A 21,400-nucleotide genomic window follows, 5' to 3' on the forward strand; every position below is an offset into this window, starting at 1 on the left:
CATCCCCCTCTTCAAAGGGGGTGACACTCTAGACCCAAATTGCTACAGACCTATATCTATCCTACCCTGTCTTTCTAAGGTCTTCGAAAGCCAAGTTAACAAACAGATTACCGACCATTTCGAATCCCACCGTACCTTCTCCGCTATGCAATCTGGTTTCAGAGCTAGTCATGGGTGCACCTCAGCCACGCTCAAGGTCCTAAACAACATCATAACCACCATCGATAAGAGATATTACTGTGCAGCCGTATTCATCGACCTGGCCAAGGCTTTCGACTCTGTCAATCACCACATTCTTATTGGCAGACTCGACAGCCTTGGTTTCTCAAATGATTGCCTCGTCTGATTTACCAACTACTTCTCTGATAGAGTTCAATGTGTCAAATCGGAGGGCCTGTTGTCCGGACCTCTGGCAGTCTCTATGGGGGTGCCACAGGGTTCAATTCTCGGGCCGACTCTTTTCTCTGTATACATCAATGATGTTGCTCTTGCTGCTGGTGATTCTCTGATCCACCTCTACGCAAACGACACCATTCTGTATACTTCTGGCCCCTCTTTGGACACTGTGTTAACTAACCTCCAGACGAGCTTCGATGCCATTCAACTCTCCTTCCGTGGCCTCCAACTGCTCTTAAACGCAAGTAAAACTAAATGCATGCTCTTCAATCGATCACTGCCCGCACCTGCTCGCCCGTCCAGCATCACTACTCTGAATGGCTCTGACTTAGAATACGTGGACAACTACAAATACCTGGGTGTCTGGTTAGACTGTAAACTCTCCTTCCAGACTCACATTAAGCATCTCCAATCCAAAATTAAATCTAGAATTGGCTTCCTATACAAAGCATCCTTCACTCATGCTGCCAAACATACCCTCGTAAAACTGACCATCCTACCGATCCTCAACTTCGGTGATGTCATCTATAAAATAGCCTCCAATACTCTACTCAACAAACTGAATGCAGTCTATCACAGTGCCATCTGTTTTGTCACCAAAGCCCCATATACTACCCACCATTGCGACCTGTACGCTCTCGTTGGTTGGCCCTCGCTTCATACTCGTCGCCAAACCCACTGGCTACAGGTTATCTACAAGTCTCTGCTAGGTAAAGCCCCGCCTTATCTCAGCTCACTGGTCACCATAGCAGCACCCACTCGTAGCACGCACTCCAGCAGGTATATCTCACTGGTCACCCCCAAAGCCAATTCCTCCTTTGGTCGTCTTTCCTTCCAGTTCTCTGCTGCCAATGACTGGAACGAACTGCAAAAATCTCTGAAGCTGGAGACTCATATCTCCCTCACTAGCTTTAAGCACCAGCTGTCAGAGCAGCTCACAGATCACTGCACCTGTACATAACCCATCTGTAAACAGCCCATCTATCTACCTACCTCATCCCCATACTGTATTTATTTATTTATCTTGCTCGTTTGCACCCCAGTATCTCTACTTGCACATTCATCTTCTGTACATCTACCATTCCAGTGTTTAATTGCTATATTGTAATTACTTCGCCACCATGGCCTATTTATTGCCTTAACTCCCTTATCTTACCTCATTTGCACTCACTGTATATAGACTTTTTGTTTTCTTTTGTTCTACTGTATTATTGACTGTATGTTTTGTTTATTCCATGTGTAACTCTGTGTTGTTGTATGTGTCGAATTGCTATGTTTTATCTTGGCCAGGTCGCAGTTGCAAATGACAACTTGGTCTCAACTAGCCTACCTGGTTAAATAAAGGTGAAATATAAAAATAAATAAACAGGACTCACACACTGTTAAAGTCAGTACCACAGAGATCTAGAACTATAGGAATAACACAGGACTCACACACTGTTACAGTCACTACCACAGAGATCTAGAACTATAGGAAGAACACAGGACTCACACACTGTTACAGTCACTACCACAGAGATCTAGAACTATAGGAAGAACACAGGACTCACACACTGTTACAGTCACTACCACAGAGATCTAGAACTATAGGAAGAACACAGGACTCACACACTGTTACAGTCACTACCACAGAGATCTAGAACTATAGGAAGAACACAGGACTCACACACTGTTACAGTCACTACCACAGAGATCTAGAACTATAGGAAGAACACAGGACTCACACACTGTTACAGTCACTACCACAGAGATCTAGAACTATAGGAAGAACACAGGACTCACACACTGTTACAGTCACTACCACAGAGATCTCGAACTGCAATAGACAGAGGTGCTGTGCTCTGTCAGTTGCTACAGAGGTATGGAACTAATATAGAGAGGGTTCTGTGTTCTGTTAGAACCACTACAGGCTTTATGACTAGTACAGTAGTAGATATGGCTGTATGACTAGAGGACATTAGCTCAGTACAGTAGTAGATATGGCTATATGACTAGAGGACATTAGCTAGTCATGCTTGAGAGTGACAGATGAAGACGAGCAGCAAGCAGAGAAAGGCTTTGTTCTTCCCTCCTTTAGAACATCTTGAGATGAACAGAAGCCATTTTTCCATTTTAACCATGATAGTCAAGGTTAGGGTGTCATGGCAGAGAGACATCACACGTCTCTGTCACAGATACCAGCTCAGGATCCACGCGTGTCCCTCCCCCACACTTTAACATTCTACATGCAGCAGCAGTGGGGAATAATATTATAGAGGAAAACATCTTTAATGTCCTACGTCGTTCACATTCACCATATCCGTTGAATTCTCAGTGTATGTCGTCACCCATCCTTAGGTGGTGGAGATCCATATCTGTTTATTTAACCTTTCTTTGTGTGGAGGTGTGTGTCTCTGCTCGCTGCGGTGGAATCATGTCAGGTGGTGGGTTCATGCTGGTCCAGTCAAACTGCATTAGAAGCACTGCCATTAGAGGGGGGAGGGAGGGAGGGAGGGAGGGAGGGAGGGAGGGAGGGAGGGAGGGAGGGAGGGAGGGAGGGAGGGAGGGAGGGAGGGAGGGAGCGAACGAACGAACGAACGAAAGATAGAAGAGGGAGAGAGGGAGGGAGGAGGGAGAGAGAGAGAAGAGCGAACGAAAGATAGAAGAGGGAGGGAGGGAGGGAGGGAGGGAGGGAGGGAGGGAGGGAGGGAGGGAGGGAGGGAGGGAGGGAGGGAGGGAGGGAGAATGAACGAATGAACGAATGAATGAAAGATAGAAGAAAGAGAGAGAGGGAGGGAGGGAGGGAGGGGGGAGGGAGGGAGGGAGGGAGGGAGGGAGAAATAGAAAAGGAGAGAACGCTAGGGAGACATAGGAAGAAGAATAGAGGGATGAAAAGTGGCTGACAATGAGCAGGAGAGAGGGTTGATGGGTAATGGCGGTGGACGTGTGGCAGCAGGCAGGCTCAGCAACACGCAAACTACACAAATGACGTACATGTTTTACATTTTAGTCATTTAGCAGAAGCTCTTATCCAGAGCGACTTACAGTAGTGAATGCATACATTTCATAAATTTTTTCTCCGTACTGGTCCCCCGTGGGAATCAAACCCACAACCCTGGCGTTGCAAACACCATGCTCTACCAACTGAGCCACACAGGACCACGTACACAGCGCATGTGTCACAGTTTTGACAACACATTTCAGGGAGTCCCAGGGAGGATGTCTACTGTCACAGGGTGGTTAGATACACTGGGATACACACACACACACACACACATGCACAGACACACACACAGACACACAGACACACACACACACAGACAGACACACACACACACACACAGACAGACAGACACACACACACACACAGACACAGACAGACAAACAGACAGACACACAGACAGACACACACACACAGACAGACACACACACACACACAGACAGACAGACAAACAGACAAACAGACAGACACACAGACAGACACACAGAAGAAGACACTTTATTTTGGTGATTTAGTTAAGATGGTTCGTTTCAGTTCAGTCTGAAACTGAGTCCTCTTCACTGATGGTGTGTGTGTGTGTGTGTGTGTGTGTGTGTGGTGTGTGTGTGTGTGTGTGTGTGTGTGTGTGTGTGTGTGTGTGTGTGTGTGTGTGTGTGTGTGTGTGTGTGTGTGTGTGTGTGTGTGTGTGTGTGTGTGTGTGTACCCCCAGGTCTGTCCTGCTGTGGGGAGGACTATTTGAACTCCTCCACATCGCTCTGCTGTGTTGGCCATGATGGTTTTCCTAGAATGCATCCTGCTGGTAACGGAACGGTTCATTTGCAGTGCTGCGGGTCAGAGGTCATCAACCAGGAAGAGGAGTGCTGTAACGGAGTGGGCTACAACCCCCACAGACATGTGTGTGCTGACAGAGTGTCATCTGGACTAGTGAAGGAGGTAAGGAGGCAGAGTCATCTGTCTATGACAGTGTCATCTGGACTAGTGACGGAGGTAAGGAGGTAAGGAGGCAGAGTCATCTGTCTATGACAGAGTGTCATCTGGACTAGTGACGGAGGTAAGGAGGTAAGGAGGCAGAGTCATCTGTCTATGACAGTGTCATCTGGACTAGTGACGGAGGTAAGGAGGCAGAGTCATCTGTCTATGACAGAGTGTCATCTGGACTAGTGACGGAGGTAAGGAGGCAGAGTCATCTGTCTATGACAGAGTGTCATCTGGACTAGTGACGGAGGTAAGGAGGTAAGGAGGCAGAGTCATCTGTCTATGACAGAGTGTCATCTGGACTAGTGACGGAGGTAAGGAGGCAGAGTCATCTGTCTATGACAGTGTCATCTGGACTAGTGACGGAGGTAAGGAGGTAAGGAGGCAGAGTCATCTGTCTATGACAGAGTGTCATCTGGACTAGTGACGGAGGTAAGGAGGTAAGGAGGCAGAGTCATCTGTCTATGACAGTGTCATCTGGACTAGTGACGGAGGTAAGGAGGTAAGGAGGCAGAGTCATCTGTCTATGACAGTGTCATCTGGACTAGTGACGGAGGTAAGGAGGCAGAGTCATCTGTCTATGACAGAGTGTCATCTGGACTAGTGACGGAGGTAAGGAGGTAAGGAGGCAGAGTCATCTGTCTATGACAGAGTGTCATCTGGACTAGTGACGGAGGTAAGGAGGTAAGGAGGCAGAGTCATCTGTCTATGACAGAGTGTCATCTGGACTAGTGACGGAGGTAAGGAGGCAGAGTCATCTGTCTATGACAGTGTCATCTGGACTAGTGACGGAGGTAAGGAGGTAAGGAGGCAGAGTCATCTGTCTATGACAGAGTGTCATCTGGACTAGTGACGGAGGTAAGGAGGCAGAGTCATCTGTCTATGACAGAGTGTCATCTGGACTAGTGACGGAGGTAAGGAGGTAAGGAGGCAGAGTCATCTGTCTATGACAGTGTCATCTGGACTAGTGACGGAGGTAAGGAGGCAGAGTCATCTGTCGATGACAGAGTGTCATCTGGACTAGTGACGGAGGTAAGGAGGCAGAGTCATCTGTCTATGACAGAGTGTCATCTGGACTAGTGACGGAGGTAAGGAGGTAAGGAGGCAGAGTCATCTGTCTATGACAGAGTGTCATCTGGACTAGTGACGGAGGTAAGGAGGCAGAGTCATCTGTCTATGACAGAGTGTCATCTGGACTAGTGACGGAGGTAAGGAGGTAAGGAGGCAGAGTCATCTGTCTATGACAGTGTCATCTGGACTAGTGACGGAGGTAAGGAGGCAGAGTCATCTGTCTATGACAGAGTGTCATCTGGACTAGTGACGGAGGTAAGGAGGTAAGGAGGCAGAGTCATCTGTCTATGACAGAGTGTCATCTGGACTAGTGACGGAGGTAAGGAGGCAGAGTCATCTGTCTATGACAGTGTCATCTGGACTAGTGAAGGAGGTAAGGAGGCAGAGTCATCTGTCTATGACAGTGTCATCTGGACTAGTGACGGAGGTAAGGAGGTAAGGAGGCAGAGTCATCTGTCTATGACAGAGTGTCATCTGGACTAGTGACGGAGGTAAGGAGGCAGAGTCATCTGTCTATGACAGAGTGTCATCTGGACTAGTGACGGAGGTAAGGAGGCAGAGTCATCTGTCTATGACAGAGTGCCATCTGGACTAGTGACGGAGGTAAGGAGGCAGAGTCATCTGTCTATGACAGAGTGTCATCTGGACTAGTGACGGAGGTAAGGAGGTAAGGAGGCAGAGTCATCTGTCTATGACAGTGTCATCTGGACTAGTGAAGGAGGTAAGGAGGTAAGGAGGCAGAGTCATCTGTCTATGACAGTGTCATCTGGACTAGTGAAGGAGGTAAGGAGGCAGAGTCATCTGTCTATGACAGTGTCATCTGGACTAGTGACGGAGGTAAGGAGGTAAGGAGGCAGAGTCATCTGTCTATGACAGTGTCATCTGGACTAGTGACGGAGGTAAGGAGCCAGAGTCATCTGTCTATGACAGTGTCATCTGGACTAGTGACGGAGGTAAGGAGGTAAGGAGGCAGAGTCATCTGTCTATGACAGAGTGTCATCTGGACTAGTGACGGAGGTAAGGAGGCAGAGTCATCTGTCTATGACAGAGTGTCATCTGGACTAGTGAAGGAGGTAAGGAGGCAGAGTCATCTGTCTATGACAGTGTCATCTGGACTAGTGACGGAGGTAAGGAGGTAAGGAGGCAGAGTCATCTGTCTATGACAGAGTGTCATCTGGACTAGTGACGGAGGTAAGGAGGTAAGGAGGCAGAGTCATCTGTCTATGACAGTGTCATCTGGACTAGTGAAGGAGGTAAGGAGGCAGAGTCATCTGTCTATGACAGTGTCATCTGGACTAGTGACGGAGGTAAGGAGGTAAGGAGGCAGAGTCATCTGTCTATGATAGTGTCATCTGGACTAGTGACGGAGGTAAGGAGGTAAGGAGGCAGAGTCATCTGTCTATGACAGAGTGTCATCTGGACTAGTGACGGAGGTAAGGAGGCAGAGTCATCTGTCTATGACAGAGTGTCATCTGGACTAGTGACGGAGGTAAGGAGGTAAGGAGGCAGAGTCATCTGTCTATGACAGTGTCTACTGGACTAGTGACGGAGGTAAGGAGGTAAGGAGGCAGAGTCATCTGTCTATGACAGAGTGTCATCTGGACTAGTGACGGAGGTAAGGAGGTAAGGAGGCAGAGTCATCTGTCTATGACAGTGTCATCTGGACTAGTGAAGGAGGTAAGGAGGCAGAGTCATCTGTCTATGACAGTGTCATCTGGACTAGTGACGGAGGTAAGGAGGTAAGGAGGCAGAGTCATCTGTCTATGACAGAGTGTCATCTGGACTAGTGACTGAGGTAAGGAGGCAGAGTCATCTGTCTATGACAGTGTCATCTGGACTAGTGACGGAGGTAAGGAGGTAAGGAGGCAGAGTCATCTGTCTATGACAGAGTGTCATCTGGACTAGTGACGGAGGTAAGGAGGCAGAGTCATCTGTCTTTGACAGAGTGTCATCTGGACTAGTGACGGAGGTAAGGAGGTAAGGAGGCAGAGTCATCTGTCTATGACAGAGTGTCATCTGGACTAGTGACGGAGGTAAAGAGGCAGAGTCATCTGTCTATGACTCTGTGTAGGGGGTGGGGAGGTTGTATCTGTAGTAGTGTACATACTATACTGTATGTGTCTCTACCTGACTTCTAGAAATTGCTTAGCATTTAGTGTATTATCAATCATTATTCATGTAATCATGGATTAAAGTAGATACATTATAAATACAAAAGTATGTGAACACCCCTTCAAATTAGGGGATTTGGCTATTTCAGCGACAGATGTATGAAATCGAGCACACAGCCATGCAATCTCCATAGACAAACACTGGCAGTCGAATGGCCTTACTGAAGAGCTCAGTGACTTTCAACGTAGCACCGTCATAGGATGCCACCTTTCCAACAAGTCAACAAGTCTAACAAGCCCTGCTAGAGCTGCCCCGGTCAACTGGAAGGGCTGTTATTGTGAAGTGGAAACGTCTAGGAGCCCAGCCACGAAGTGGTTCGCCATACAAAAATTGTCTGTCCATGGTTGTAACACTCACTACTGAGTTCCAAACTGCCTCTGGAAGCAACGTTAGCATAAGAACTGTTCGTCGGGAGTTTCATGAAATGGGTTTCCATGGCTGAGCAGCCTCACACAAGCCTAAGATCACCATGCGCAATGCCAAGCGTCGGCTGGTGTGAGTGGTGTGAAGCTCGCCGCTATTGGACTCTGGAGCAGTGGAAACACATTCTCTGGAGTGATGAATCACGCTTCACCATCTGGCAGTCTTACGGATGAATCTGGGTTTGGCGGATGCAGGAGAACGCTACCTGCCCAACTGCATAGTGACAACTGTAAAGTTTGGTGGAGGAAGAATAATAAATCTTAACGCTACAGTTTATAATGACATTATAGACGATTCTGCACTTCCAACTTTGTGGCAACAGTTTGGGAAAGGCCCGTTCCTGTTTCAGCATGAGAACGCCTCCCTGCACAAAGCGAGGCCCATACAGAAATGGTTTGTCAAGATTGGTGTGGAAGAACTTGACTGGCCTGCACAGAGCCCTGACCTCAACCCCATCTATCACCTTTGGGATGAATTGGAACGCCGACTGCGAGCCAGGCCTAATCGCCCAACAACAGTGCCCGACCTCACTAATGCTCTTGTGGCTGAATGGAAGCCAGTCCAGGCAGCAATGTTCCAACATCTAGTGGAAAGCCTCTTATAGCAGATAAGGGGGGACCAACTCCATATTAATGCCCATGATTTTGGAATGAGATGTTCGATGAGCAGGTGTCCACATACTTTTGGTCATGCAGTGTATATTGGACTTTGTCGTAGCCATGTGGGATGACAGCAGGTCTGAATGTATATCTATATCTATATATCTGAACACACACACATGCGCACACACACACTCGTCAGGAGTCGGGGACCTGAGCCATAGCACATTTATCAGTTGCTCCCAGGCTGTGATAGTGTGTTCCTATCCCAGCATGAGAGCAAGAAAGGTAAGAGGAGGAGAAGAGAGAGAGAGGAGAGGACTGGGGAGGAACTGTCATTATCCTAATGATGTCATTAAGGCAGCAGCCACGCTACACACACACACATGTTCACACACATGGCTTCCTGAAGAAACCACCCGGTATATACATACCATACCATGGCTTAGTTACAGTTAATGGTAACATACATAAACATACATACTGTATATACAGTCATATGAATACTAGACACAGTGAAATACAAATATGGATCAGAAGTCCCCACATGGATAGGAGAAGGATATTTTAGGCTTAGAGGTTAGGGTTAGTGTTACAATTTAGGGTTAGGAGTTAGACTTAGGTTTAGGGTTAGTGTTTGGGGTTAGGGTTAAAGTTAGGTTAAGGGTTAGGGTTAGGGGTTAGGGAAAATAGGATTTTGAATGGGAATAAATTGTTAGGTCCCCACAAGGATATTAAAACAAACGTGTGTGTGTGTGTGTGTGTGTGTGTGTGTGTGTGTGTGTGTGTGTGTGTGTGTGTGTGTGTGTGTGTGTGTGTGTGTGTGTGTGTGTGTGTGTGTGTGTGTGTGTGTGTGTGTGTGTGTGTGTGTGTGCGTGCGTGCGTGCGTGTCTCTGTGTGTGTGGTGTGTGTGTGTGTGTGTGTGTGTGTGTGTGTGTGTGTGTGTGTGTGTGTATGTCTAACTGCAGTGTGTTGTCTCCTTTCCAGGCCCAGTGTTCTCCCAGTACTCTGTGTGTGTGTGTGTGTGTGTGTGTGTGTGTGTGTGTGTGTGTGTGTGTGTGTGTGTGTGTGTGTGTGTGTGTGTGTGTGTGTGTGTGTGTGTGTGTGAGTGTGAGTGTGTGTGTGTGTGTGTGTGTGTGTGTGTATGTCTAACTGCAGTGTGTTGTCTCCTTTCCAGGCCCAGTGTTCTCCCAGTACTCTGTGTTCAGTGTCTGCTGCCTCCACAGCCTACTGTGGGTCCTGTTCCTTCAACCCGTCTCTCTACATCTGTACCTGGGTCCTCGCTACACACACACTCCACACCACACACACACCTGAAACCACAACGCTAAACTCTCCGCGAACTACACACACACTCATGACCTCACACACCCCCCTGACCACACACACTCCTTTGGAACAGTCTGATCCAGGCCTCTGCTCCTCCCAAGAAGATTTGATCTACAGTGGAGTGGCCAATAGATACAGCTACACAGGTATGACTACTGGCCAATAGATACAGCTACACTGGTATGACTACTGACCAATAGATACAGCTACACAGGTATGACTACTGACCAATAGATACAGCTACACTGGTATGACTACTGGCCAATAGATACAGCTACACAGGTATGACTACTGACCAATAGATACAGCTACACAGGTATGACTACTGACCAATAGATACAGCTACACAGGTATGACTACTGGCCAATAGATACAGCTACACAGGTATGACTACTGACCAATAGATACAGCTACACTGGTATGACTACTGGCCAATAGATACAGCTACACAGGTATGACTACTGACCAATAGATACAGCTACACAGGTATGACTACTGGCCAATAGATACAGCTACACAGGTATGACTACTGACCAATAGATACAGCTACACTGGTATGACTACTGACCAATAGATACAGCTACACAGGTATGACTACTGGCCAATAGATACAGCTACACAGGTATGACTACTGACCAATAGATACAGCTACACAGGTATGACTACTGACCAATAGATACAGCTACACAGGTATGACTACTGACCAATAGATACAGCTACACAGGTATGACTACTGACCAATAGATACAGCTACACTGGTATGACTACTGACCAATAGATACAGCTACACAGGTATGACTACTGGCCAATAGATACAGCTACACAGGTATGACTACTGACCAATAGATACAGCTACACAGGTATGACTACTGACCAATAGATACAGCTACACAGGTATGACTACTGACCAATAGATACAGCTACACAGGTATGACTACTGACCAATAGATACAGCTACACAGGTATGACTACTGACCAATAGATACAGCTACACAGGTATGTCTACTGACCAATAGATACAGCTACACAGGTATGACTACTGACCAATAGATACAGCTATACAGGTATGTCTACTGGCCAATAGATACAGCTACACAGGTATGACTACTGGCCAATAGATACAGCTACACAGGTATGACTACTGACCAATAGATACAGCTATACAGGTATGTCTACTGGCCAATAGATACAGCTACACAGGTATGACTACTGGCCAATAGATACAGCTACACAGGTATGACTACTGACTAATAGATACAGCTACACAGGTATGACTACTAGCCAATAGATACAGCTACACAGGTATGACTACTGACCAATAGATACAGCTACACAGGTATGACTACTGACCAATAGATACAGCTACACAGGTATGACTACTGACTAATAGATACAGCTACACAGGTATGACTACTAGCCAATAGATACAGCTACACAGGTATGACTACTGACCAATAGATACAGCTACACAGGTATGACTACTGGCCAATAGATACAGCTACACAGGTATGACTACTGGCCAATAGATACAGGTACACAGGTATGACTACTGTACATTACATTCAACACTACAACTTTATTAGCACCCTCAGCAGTGATTTAGAATAGCTTCAAGTCTTGACCAATCAGAAACAACCTTACTGAGCAAGTTGTAGCTGTGGCAAAAAAATACATTATTGTGTAAATTCATGTGACATTGGAGACCAATGCATTTTCCATGACATTCCACACTCACATGTGCTGAAACAGCTGCTTGTTTGCTCATGGCTGTAAGTCTCCGGTGGGTGGTGTTGTGGGCCTGCGAACACCTCTGTATCATTACAACTTTAAGATGGCCATTTAAACACCACTTGCCTGCATTCCTGTGTGTAATTATGAAAATGACCGGAGCTGTCGTACACTAGATGTGTGTGAAGGATTCCTTGGTGTGTGTGTGTGTGTGTGTGTGTGTGTGTGTGTGTGTGTGTGTGTGTGTGTGTGTGTGTGTGTGTGTGTGTGTGTGTGTGCGCCTGTCTGTCTGCATGTGTACTCTTTCTGCAGATTATTTATTTGGTTAGTTACGTCTGTTTAATCAAGACTAATGGCAGTATGCGTGGTGGAGGGTGTGTGTTGGCATTGTGTGGAGGAAAGGAGAAGAGAGTGATTCTAGTCGACGCTGTGACACCATCTGGGCAGAGGAACATAAAGCTGTCGCTGCCCCGCCATCCACCAGATGTTTCTCCCCCCCCCCCACACACACACACACACCAACTCAAACTACAAACACACGCAACGCTTTCATACCACAGAAACACATGCAACACAAAAAACACACAGAAACACAAAAATTTGCCACGCTGGCTACAATGCAAACAAATGATTAAAATCAGCAATGTCAAGGTTTCACAGGAATACAAACACAACATTGCCACTAGAGCTGGGCAATATGGACAAAAAGTCAAATTGCAATCAATGTAAGTTTAAACACAGCTAGATTTTTAACTCTAAATATATTGTTGCTTGGTAGACAGGTAGGCTAATTGATTAATTTATCAGTAAATGTAATGTCCTGCAAAAACTTTCCAGCACTAGACCTAGGCTACATGATGTAGCATATTGACCGCAAATTACATCAAAACCATACTACATAGCCTACTCCGGTTGTAAAGTGGATTCATGAAATCAATGTGAAGAGGTGAGAAATACATGATATACTCCCAGAAAGCCGTGACTCTCCTCTCTGGAACGAGAACAACAGTAGCTGCTTTGAAAACTGTCTTTTTCCCGCAACTGCATTTTGAGCAACGGTCACACGCTTGTGCTTCTCAGAATCCATCTCTCCTTCCTCCGTGTGCACAGTGGGGAGAGGGAGTGAGTGGCTCGTTCACACAGCAGTCGACAGCGAAACAGGGACAAGCGGATACTTTCATAGCAGGAATCAACATAATGTATAGGCTATTGGAGGGGCAGGTAGCCTAGTGGTTAGAGCGTTGGACCAGTAACCTAAAAGGTTGCAGGATCGAATCCCCTAGTTGACAAGGTACAAGTCTGTCGTTCTGCCCCTGAACAAGGCAGTTAATCCACTGTTCCTAGGCCATCATTGAAAATAAGAATTTGTTCTTAACTGACTTGCCTAGTTAAACAAAGGTGAAAATATTTTTTTACAAATATTACTGATGATCAAATAATGGTTTTAGAACAATCTAGAAGAACGTTGTGTAGTAAAATCACTGAAAATGATTGACGTGAGCAAAATTCTTCGGTAAGAGGAAGGCAATGTCGGTGTCTGTAATTTTTGGATTATCGTCCCAGCTCTAACACACACACACAGCATTGCAAATGGTGTCCAGGGTATACTGCTCTAAACTGGGACTTGTATTAATGCTGGCATGGGACTCTGTTTATAGCCACTGCTCTTGCTAACAGAGAAAACGTTTGCTTTCCGTAAAGCTCTCCTGTGGGTCGGTAAGGGATCTATCTCGCTATATTCACTGCTTATGTGGTAGAGTGTGTACTTGCTTTTCTCCCCATGAAACAGCATAACTTGACTTTTACGGTCATGTTGCTGAATCTTTTGTATGGTCTTTTTTGTACTGCTACTTTCTGTGTCATGTGTCTTCTCTTGTTACTTCATTATTGACCACTGATTCTGGTTATTACATGGTTATTACTGTTTATAACTGGTTATAACTATATTCCCAGACTCAGACTTGGAGCCTTATACCACCTATGAGTACAGAGTATCGGCCTGGAACAGTTATGGGCGTGGCTACAGCAACGTCACTGTGGTGACAACCAATGAAGACACGCCCTGGGGAGTGGCCCCGCCCCACTGGAGTCGCCTAGGCGACCGTGATGACGTCGTACAACTACATTGGCAGGCTCCTGCCAAGCCCAATGGTAAGCCTCGACAATACATATACACACACACACACACACACACAGACATTTGTGCTTTCTCATTGGTCTGTTTCCCGTTCCACCAGGTGACATCAGCCACTACGTGGTGCTGCGTGACGGACAGGAGCGTTACCGAGGAGACGAGATGAGCTTTACAGATGTGGGTGGGATCCGTCCGTTCCAGGAGTACGAGTACTGGCTCCGGGCCTGTAACAGCGCCGGCTGCACCGACAGCTCACAGGTGGGCCACCTCACCTCTAAACTCTGACTTATTGACCCTTCAACACTGACCTGTCAATGTGCTGCATGACGCAGGATGTGTCTGAATAGCATCCTCTTTGGCCTGGCCCAAACTAGTGCACTATATAGGGGACAAAGTGCTATTTCAGACAAAGCCACATTCCCATATTCTTCACCTCAGAGGTCACATGGTTCTGCATTCCTTCCCTCTAGTTCATATCTACTTTAACCCTGACCTGGGATGTGTTCAGGAAGAGAAAACTTTCAGAACTGCATTACATAAAGACTCTACTGTTGGTTAACCTCGTCAAGATAAGGGAATCGTGTCTGTTCTAGTAGCTTACATTTCTAATTCTATCTTCAAGGCTCTGATGGTTTCATGCACCTGAGTGTGACGTTAAGTCTTGTTTTATTTTACAGTAGTGGAGCACCAGGGCTTCATTGAACTAAGCACCATTCGCTCTACTCTCAAGTAGTTCTCCAATTTAGCCAGCTGAAGCACTTGAGAGGAGGCAAGGTACACCCTTAATGTAGAGAGAGAAGCCAAACTCTTTCTCTGAATCAAATCTGATCTATCCTTCTTCAAATAAAATAATTACTTTACTTCATACTTGATATTATGGGTGTGACTATATTTCACAGTACATAGTCCCCCTCCTATGATGTCTTTTGTTTGTGGTTGTATTCACATGTGTATCTTATGTTTCATTATGAAGTGTGTTTATGTAGATTAGGTTGATGTGTTATGGTTGATTTCCTACAGACGGAGACAAGGATAACAGACCATTACCTACAGTGTAGGAAGCGAACAGAAAAGCATGGTGCGGTGTATTCATGTCTGAACCCATGTTATTTGGCCAGTTGGGCTCTCTCTCTCTCTCTCTCTCTCTCTCTCTCTCTCTCTCTCTCTCTCTCTCTCTCTCTCTCTCTCTCTCTCTCTCTCTCTCTCTCTCTCTCTCTCTCTCTCTCTCTCTCTCTCTTCTCTCCTCTTCTCTCTGGTGGGTTCAGGAGTGCTGAGCAGACATGATATTCCTGATAGCAGCTTAATGGCTAGAGAACAGAGGCCCAGCTATCTCTCTGGGACTCCACTGATATCACACAATAATTCATTTCTGTGGCTTATAGGTGATGAAAGCCCAGATGAAAACTGTCTTTCTGGCTTTTGGCTAATTTTAGATCTAATTATGTTCCTAACAGCACACTCTTCTGTCTGGAGACTAGCCCTGTACACAAACCCCTGGACTGACAGAAAGAGAGGGAGGGAGGTAGGGAGAGAGAGAATGGTCTAGAACTTATTCTTCAGAACAAGCCTGCACACACGTACACACACAGCGGCCCTGAGTGAGTGAGGTGGATTAGTTTGTACACCTGTTTGGATTGGCCAAACAGTCCCAATTATGGCCTAACCCAACCTAAACCAATACACAACCACATCAATTACACACACACACACCGGAGCTTGCTGCCATGACAACGGAATACACTGATGTAATCTGGTCATTCACTTAACGATGGTCCTTCATCCCTCCCTCACTCCCTCCAGAGACCAGAGAGAGACCAGAGAGGGGGAGGTAGAGAGAGACCAGAGAGGGGGAGGTAGAGAGAGATGGGGGGTAGAGCGAGACCAGAGAGGGGGAGGTAGAGAGAGACCAGAGAGGGGGAGGTAGAGAGAGATGTGGGGTAGAGAGAGAACAGAGAGGGGGGGTAGAGAGAGACCAGAGAGGGGGAGGTAGAGAGAGATGAGGGGTAGAGAGAGACCAGAGAGGGGGGGTAGAGAGAGATGGGGGTTAGAGAGAGACCAGAGAGGGGGAGGAAGAGAGAGATGGGTGTAGAGAGAGACCAGAGAGGGGGAGGTAGAGAGAGATGAGGGGTAGAGAGAGACCAGAGAGGGGGGGTAGAGAGAGACCAGAGAGGGGGGATAGAGAGAGATGAGGGGTAGAGAGAGACCAGAGAGGGGGGGTAGAGAGAGACCAGAGAGGGGGAGGTAGAGAGAGACCAGAGGGGGGGAGGTAGAGAGAGATCAGGGGTAGAGAGAGACCAGAGATGGGGGGTAGAGAGAGACCAGAGGGGGGGGGGTCATTCACTTAACGATGGTCCTTCATCCCTCCCTCACTCCCTCCAGAGACCAGAGAGAGACCAGAGAGGGGGAGGTAGAGAGAGACCAGAGAGGGGGAGGTAGAGAGAGATGGGGGGTAGAGCGAGACCAGAGAGGGGGAGGTAGAGAGAGACCAGAGAGGGGGAGGTAGAGAGAGATGAGGGGTAGAGAGAGAACAGAGAGGGGGGGTAGAGAGAGACCAGAGAGGGGGAGGTAGAGAGAGATGAGGGGTAGAGAGAGACCAGAGAGGGGGGGTAGAGAGAGACCAGAGAGGGGGAGGTAGAGAGAGATGAGGGGTAGAGAGAGACCAGAGAGGGGGGGTAGAGAGAGATGGGGGGTAGAGAGAGACCAGAGAGGGGGAGGAAGAGAGAGACGGGTGTAGAGAGAGACCAGAGAGGGGGAGGTAGAGAGAGATGAGGGGTAGAGAGAGACCAGAGAGGGGGGGGGTAGAGAGAGATGAGGGGTAGAGAGAGACCAGAGAGGGGGGGTAGAGAGAGACCAGAGAGGGGGAGGTAGAGAGAGACCAGAGGGGGGGGGGGTAGAGAGAGACCAGAGAGGGGGAGGTAGAGAGAGATCAGGGGTAGAGAGAGACCAGAGATGGGGGTAGAGAGAGACCAGAGGGGGGGTAGAGAGAGACCAGAGAGGGGGGGTAGAGAGAGATCAGGGGTAGAGAGAGACCAGAGATGGGGGGTAGAGAGAGACCAGAGAGGGGCAGGCAGAGAGAGATGAGGGGTAGAGAGAGACCAGAGAGGGGGGGTAGAGAGAGATGGGGGGTAGAGAGAGACCAGAGAGGGGGGGTAGAGAGAGACCAGAGAGGGGGAGGTAGAGAGAGATGAGGGGTAGAGAGAGACCAGAGAGGGGGGGTAGAGAGAGACCAGAGAGGGGGAGGTAGAGAGAGATCAGGGGTAGAGAGAGACCAGAGAGGGGGGGTAGAGAGAGACCAGAGAGGGGCAGGTAGAGAGAGATGGGGGGTAGAGAGAGACCAGAGAGGGGGAGGTAGAGAGAGATGAGGGGTAGAGAGAGACCAGAGAGGGGGGGGTAGAGAGAGATGAGGGGTAGAGAGAGACCAGAGAGGGGGGGTAGAGAGAGACCAGAGAGGGGGAGGTAGAGAGAGACCAGAGGGGGGGGGGTAGAGAGAGACCAGAGAGGGGGAGGTAGAGAGAGATCAGGGGTAGAGAGAGACCAGAGATGGGGGTAGAGAGAGACCAGAGGGGGGGTAGAGAGAGACCAGAGAGGGGGGGTAGAGAGAGATCAGGGGTAGAGAGAGACCAGAGATGGGGGGTGGAGAGAGACCAGAGAGGGGCAGGCAGAGAGAGATGAGGGGTAGAGAGAGACCAGAGAGGGGGGGTAGAGAGAGATGGGGGGTAGAGAGAGACCAGAGAGGGGGGGTAGAGAGAGACCAGAGAGGGGGAGGTAGAGAGAGATGAGGGGTAGAGAGAGACCAGAGAGAGGGGGTAGAGAGAGACCAGAGAGGGGGAGGTAGAGAGAGATGAGGGGTAGAGAGAGACCAGAGAGGGGGGGTAGAGAGAGACCAGAGAGGGGGAGGTAGAGAGAGATGAGGGGTAGAGAGAGACCAGAGGGGGGGGGTAGAGAGACCAGAGAGGGGGAGGTAGAGAGAGATGAGGGGTAGAGAGAGACCAGAGATGGGGGGTAGAGAGAGACCAGAGAGTGGGAGGTAGAGAGAGATCAGGGGTAGAAAGAGACCAGAGAGGGGGGGTAGAGAGAGATCAGGCGTAGAGAGAGACCAGAGAGGGGGGTAGAGAGAGATCAGGGGTAGAGAGAGACCAGAGATGGGGGGTAGAGAGAGACCAGAGAGGGGGAGGTAGAGAGAGACCAGAGAGGGGGAGGTAGAGAGAGATCAGGGGTAGAAAGAGACCAGAGAGGGGGAGGTAGAGAGAGATGAGGGGTAGAGAGAGACCAGAGATGGGGGGTAGAGAGAGACCAGAGAGGGGGAGGTAGAGAGAGATCAGGGGTAGAAAGAGACCAGAGAGGGGGGGTAGAGAGAGATCAGGGGTAGAGAGAGACCAGAGGGGGGGTAGAGAGAGATCAGGCGTAGAGAGAGACCAGAGAGGGGGGGTAGAGAGAGATCAGGGGTAGAGAGACCAGAGGGGGGGTAGAGAGAGATCAGGCGTAGAGAGAGACCAGAGAGGGGGGTAGAGAGAGATCAGGGGTAGAGAGAGACCAGAGAGGGGGGTAGAGAGAGATCAGGTGTAGAGAGAGACCAGAGAGGGGGGGTAGAGAGAGATCAGGGGTAGAGAGAGACCAGAGAGGGGGGAGATAGAAGAAGTGAAGGTAACAAAAAGGGTCAGAGAGAGAGAAAGTGCAGGGAAGAGAAAGAGTCAGAGATGGGGGAGTTGAGAGATAGAGATAGAAAGGGAGAAGAGGGAGAAAGAGAGACCAGGGAGAGGGTAAGTGAAGAGAATGGAAAGGGTCAGAGAGAGAAGGAGAAAGGGGGTGATGGGGAAAAGGGAGAAACAGAGAAGAATTGAATGTAACAAAGGGAGGGATGGGAGGAAGGAGGGGGAGAACAGCGTGGTAACTAGGTGTTGTGGTCTTGTCCTAATAGTGTGTCAGGGTGTGGGACAGCAGAGGGAAACAGTAGTGACATTCTATTAGACCAGGATATCCCTGCTACCATGAGGACCAGATTGCCAGGTAATTCTCTTTGCTCGCTCCACATTCACTAAACGTTCACACCGGGTGCAAAGTTTACACGCTTTGTTTGGTGTTGTTGTTTCCCCTTTCAATTTAGTCATTTAGCACCTATTCTCATCCAGAGCAACTGGCTGGTCAGATACAACCATATATAATATGAGCCTTGCAAATAGTAAAACCTTTAAATGCTGCTGTAGTGCAGCTGGTTCAATCCCTGGGTCAATCACTTTCCTCTTTCCTTGTATCCCCTCTTATCTATCTCCCCTCTGGTTCATTCATATCTGTATAGACCAGGGAAATACACACGGAGAGTGGAATTCTACTCCCCTTTTTAAATAATATTAACACTACCTGTCAAAAGTTTTAGAACACATACTCATTCAAGGGTTTTTCCTTATTTTTCCTATTTTCTACATCGTAGAATAATAGTGAAGACATCAAAACTATTATTCAAAAAGCAAATCCAAATATATTTTATATTTGAGATTCTTCAAATCGCCACCCTTTGCCTTGATGACAGCTTTGCACACTCTTGGCATTCTCTCAACCAGCTTCATAAGGAATGGAATGCATTTCAATTAACAGATGTGCCTTGTTAAAGTTCATTTGTGGAATTTCTTTCCTTAATGCGTTTGAGCCAATCAATTGTGTTGTGACAAGGTAGGGGTGGTATACAGAAAATAGCCCTATTTGGTAAAAGACTAAGTCCATATTATGGCAAGAACAGCTCAAATAAGCAAAGAGAAACGACAGTCCATCATTACTTTAAGACATGAAGGTCAGTAAATACGGAACAAGTGCAGTCGCAAAAAACATCAAGCACTATGATGACACTGGCTCTCATGAAGACGCCACAGGAATGGAAGACCCAGAGTTAGAAGAGTATGTGAATCAGGCCTTCATGGTTGGATTGCTGCAAAGAAACCACCTACTAAAGGACACCAATAAGAAGAAGAGACTTGCTTGGGCCAAGAAACACGAGCAATGGACATTAGACCGGTGGAAATGTGTTCTTTGGTCTGGAGTCCAAATTGGAGGTTTTGGTTCCAACCGCCGTGTCTTTGTGAGACGTGGTGTGGGTGAACGGATGATCTCTGCATGTGTATTTCCCACCATAAAGCATGGAGGAGGAGGTGTTATGGTGTGGGGGTGCTTTGCTGGTGACACTGTCTGTGATTGATTTAGAATTCAAGGCACACTTAACCAAATCAAATCAAACTTTATTTGTCACATGCAAGTGTGGACCTTACTTGCAAGCCCTTAACCAACAGTGCAGTTCAAAAAGAGTTAAGAAAATATTTACCAAATAGACTAAAGTAAAAAAATTATAAAAAGTTACACAATAATATAACAATAACGAGGCTATATTCAGGGGGTACCGGTACCGAGTCAGTGTGCGGGGGTACAGGTTAGTTGAGGTCATTTGTACATGTAGGTGGGGGTGAAGTGACTATGCATTGATAATAAACAGCGAGTTGCAGCAGTGTACAAAGTAATAGTCTGGGTGGCCGTTTGATTAATTGTTCAGCAGTCTAATGGCCTGGGGGTAGAAGCTGTTAAGGAGCCTTTTGGTCCTAGACTTGGCGCTCCGGTACCGCTTGCCGTGCGGTAGCAGAGAAAACAGTCTAGGACTTGGGTGACTGGAGTCTGACAATTTTATGGGCCTTCTTCTAACACCACCTATTATAAAGGGCCTGGATTGCAGGAAGCTTGGCCCCAGTGATGTACTGGGCGGTACGCACTACCCTCTGTAGCACCTTACGGTCAGATGCTGAGCAGTTGCCATACCAGGCGATGATGGAACCGGTCAGGTTGCTCTCAATGGTGCAGCTGTAGAACATTTTGAGCATCTGGGGAACCATGCCAAATCTTTTCAGTCTCCTGAGGGGGAAAAGGTTTTGTCGTGCCCTCTTCACGACGGTCTTTGTGTGTTTGGACCATGATAGATCGTTGGTGATGTGGACACCAAGGAACTTGAAACTCTCGACCTGCTCCAACAGCCCCGTTGATGTTAATGGAGGCCTGTTCGGCCCGCCTTTCCCTGTAGTCCACTATCAGCTCCTTTGTCTTGCTCACATTGAGGGAGAGGTTGTTGTCCTGGCACCACACTGCCAGTTCTCTCATCGTTGTCGGTGATGTCATATTCCAAACCAGCATGGCTACCACAGCATTCTGCAGCAATACACCATCCCATCTGGTTTGGGCTTAGTGGGACGATCATTTGTTTTTCAACAGGACAATGACCCAACACACCTCCAGGCTGTGTAAGGGCTATTTGACCAAGAAGGAGAGTGATGGAGTGCTGCATCAGATGACCTGGCCTCCATAATCCCCCGACCTCAACCAAATTGAGATGGTTTGGGATGAGTCGGACCGCAAAGTGAAGGAAAAATAGCCAACAAATGCTCAGCATATGTGGGACCTCCTTCAAGACTGGTGGAAAAGCATTCCAGGTGAAGCTGGTTGAAAGAATGCCAAGAGTGTGCAAAGCTGTCATCAAGGAAAAGGTTGGCTATTTGAAGAATCTCAAATATAAGAAAAACCCTTGAATGAGTAGATGTTCTAAAACTTTGGACCGGTAGTGTA

General features: G+C 47.8%; 1 protein-coding gene across 1 annotated transcript in view; it reads left to right on the forward strand.

Moving 5' to 3' along the window:
• Nucleotides 1–21,400, forward strand: part of ush2a (Usher syndrome 2A (autosomal recessive, mild)) — a 477,069-nt gene that overhangs the window by 366,988 nt on the left and 88,681 nt on the right. The window contains 4 exon segments of the mRNA XM_082957499.1: nucleotides 4,086–4,309; nucleotides 9,794–10,091; nucleotides 13,627–13,824; nucleotides 13,911–14,065. Coding sequence (XP_082813625.1) covers nucleotides 4,086–4,309; nucleotides 9,794–10,091; nucleotides 13,627–13,824; nucleotides 13,911–14,065 — 875 coding nt within the window.

The sequence above is a fragment of the Salmo salar genome, chromosome 01 (assembly GCF_965601325.2).
Source record: "Salmo salar chromosome 01, fSalSal1, whole genome shotgun sequence".
Lineage (NCBI taxonomy): Eukaryota > Metazoa > Chordata > Actinopteri > Salmoniformes > Salmonidae > Salmo > Salmo salar.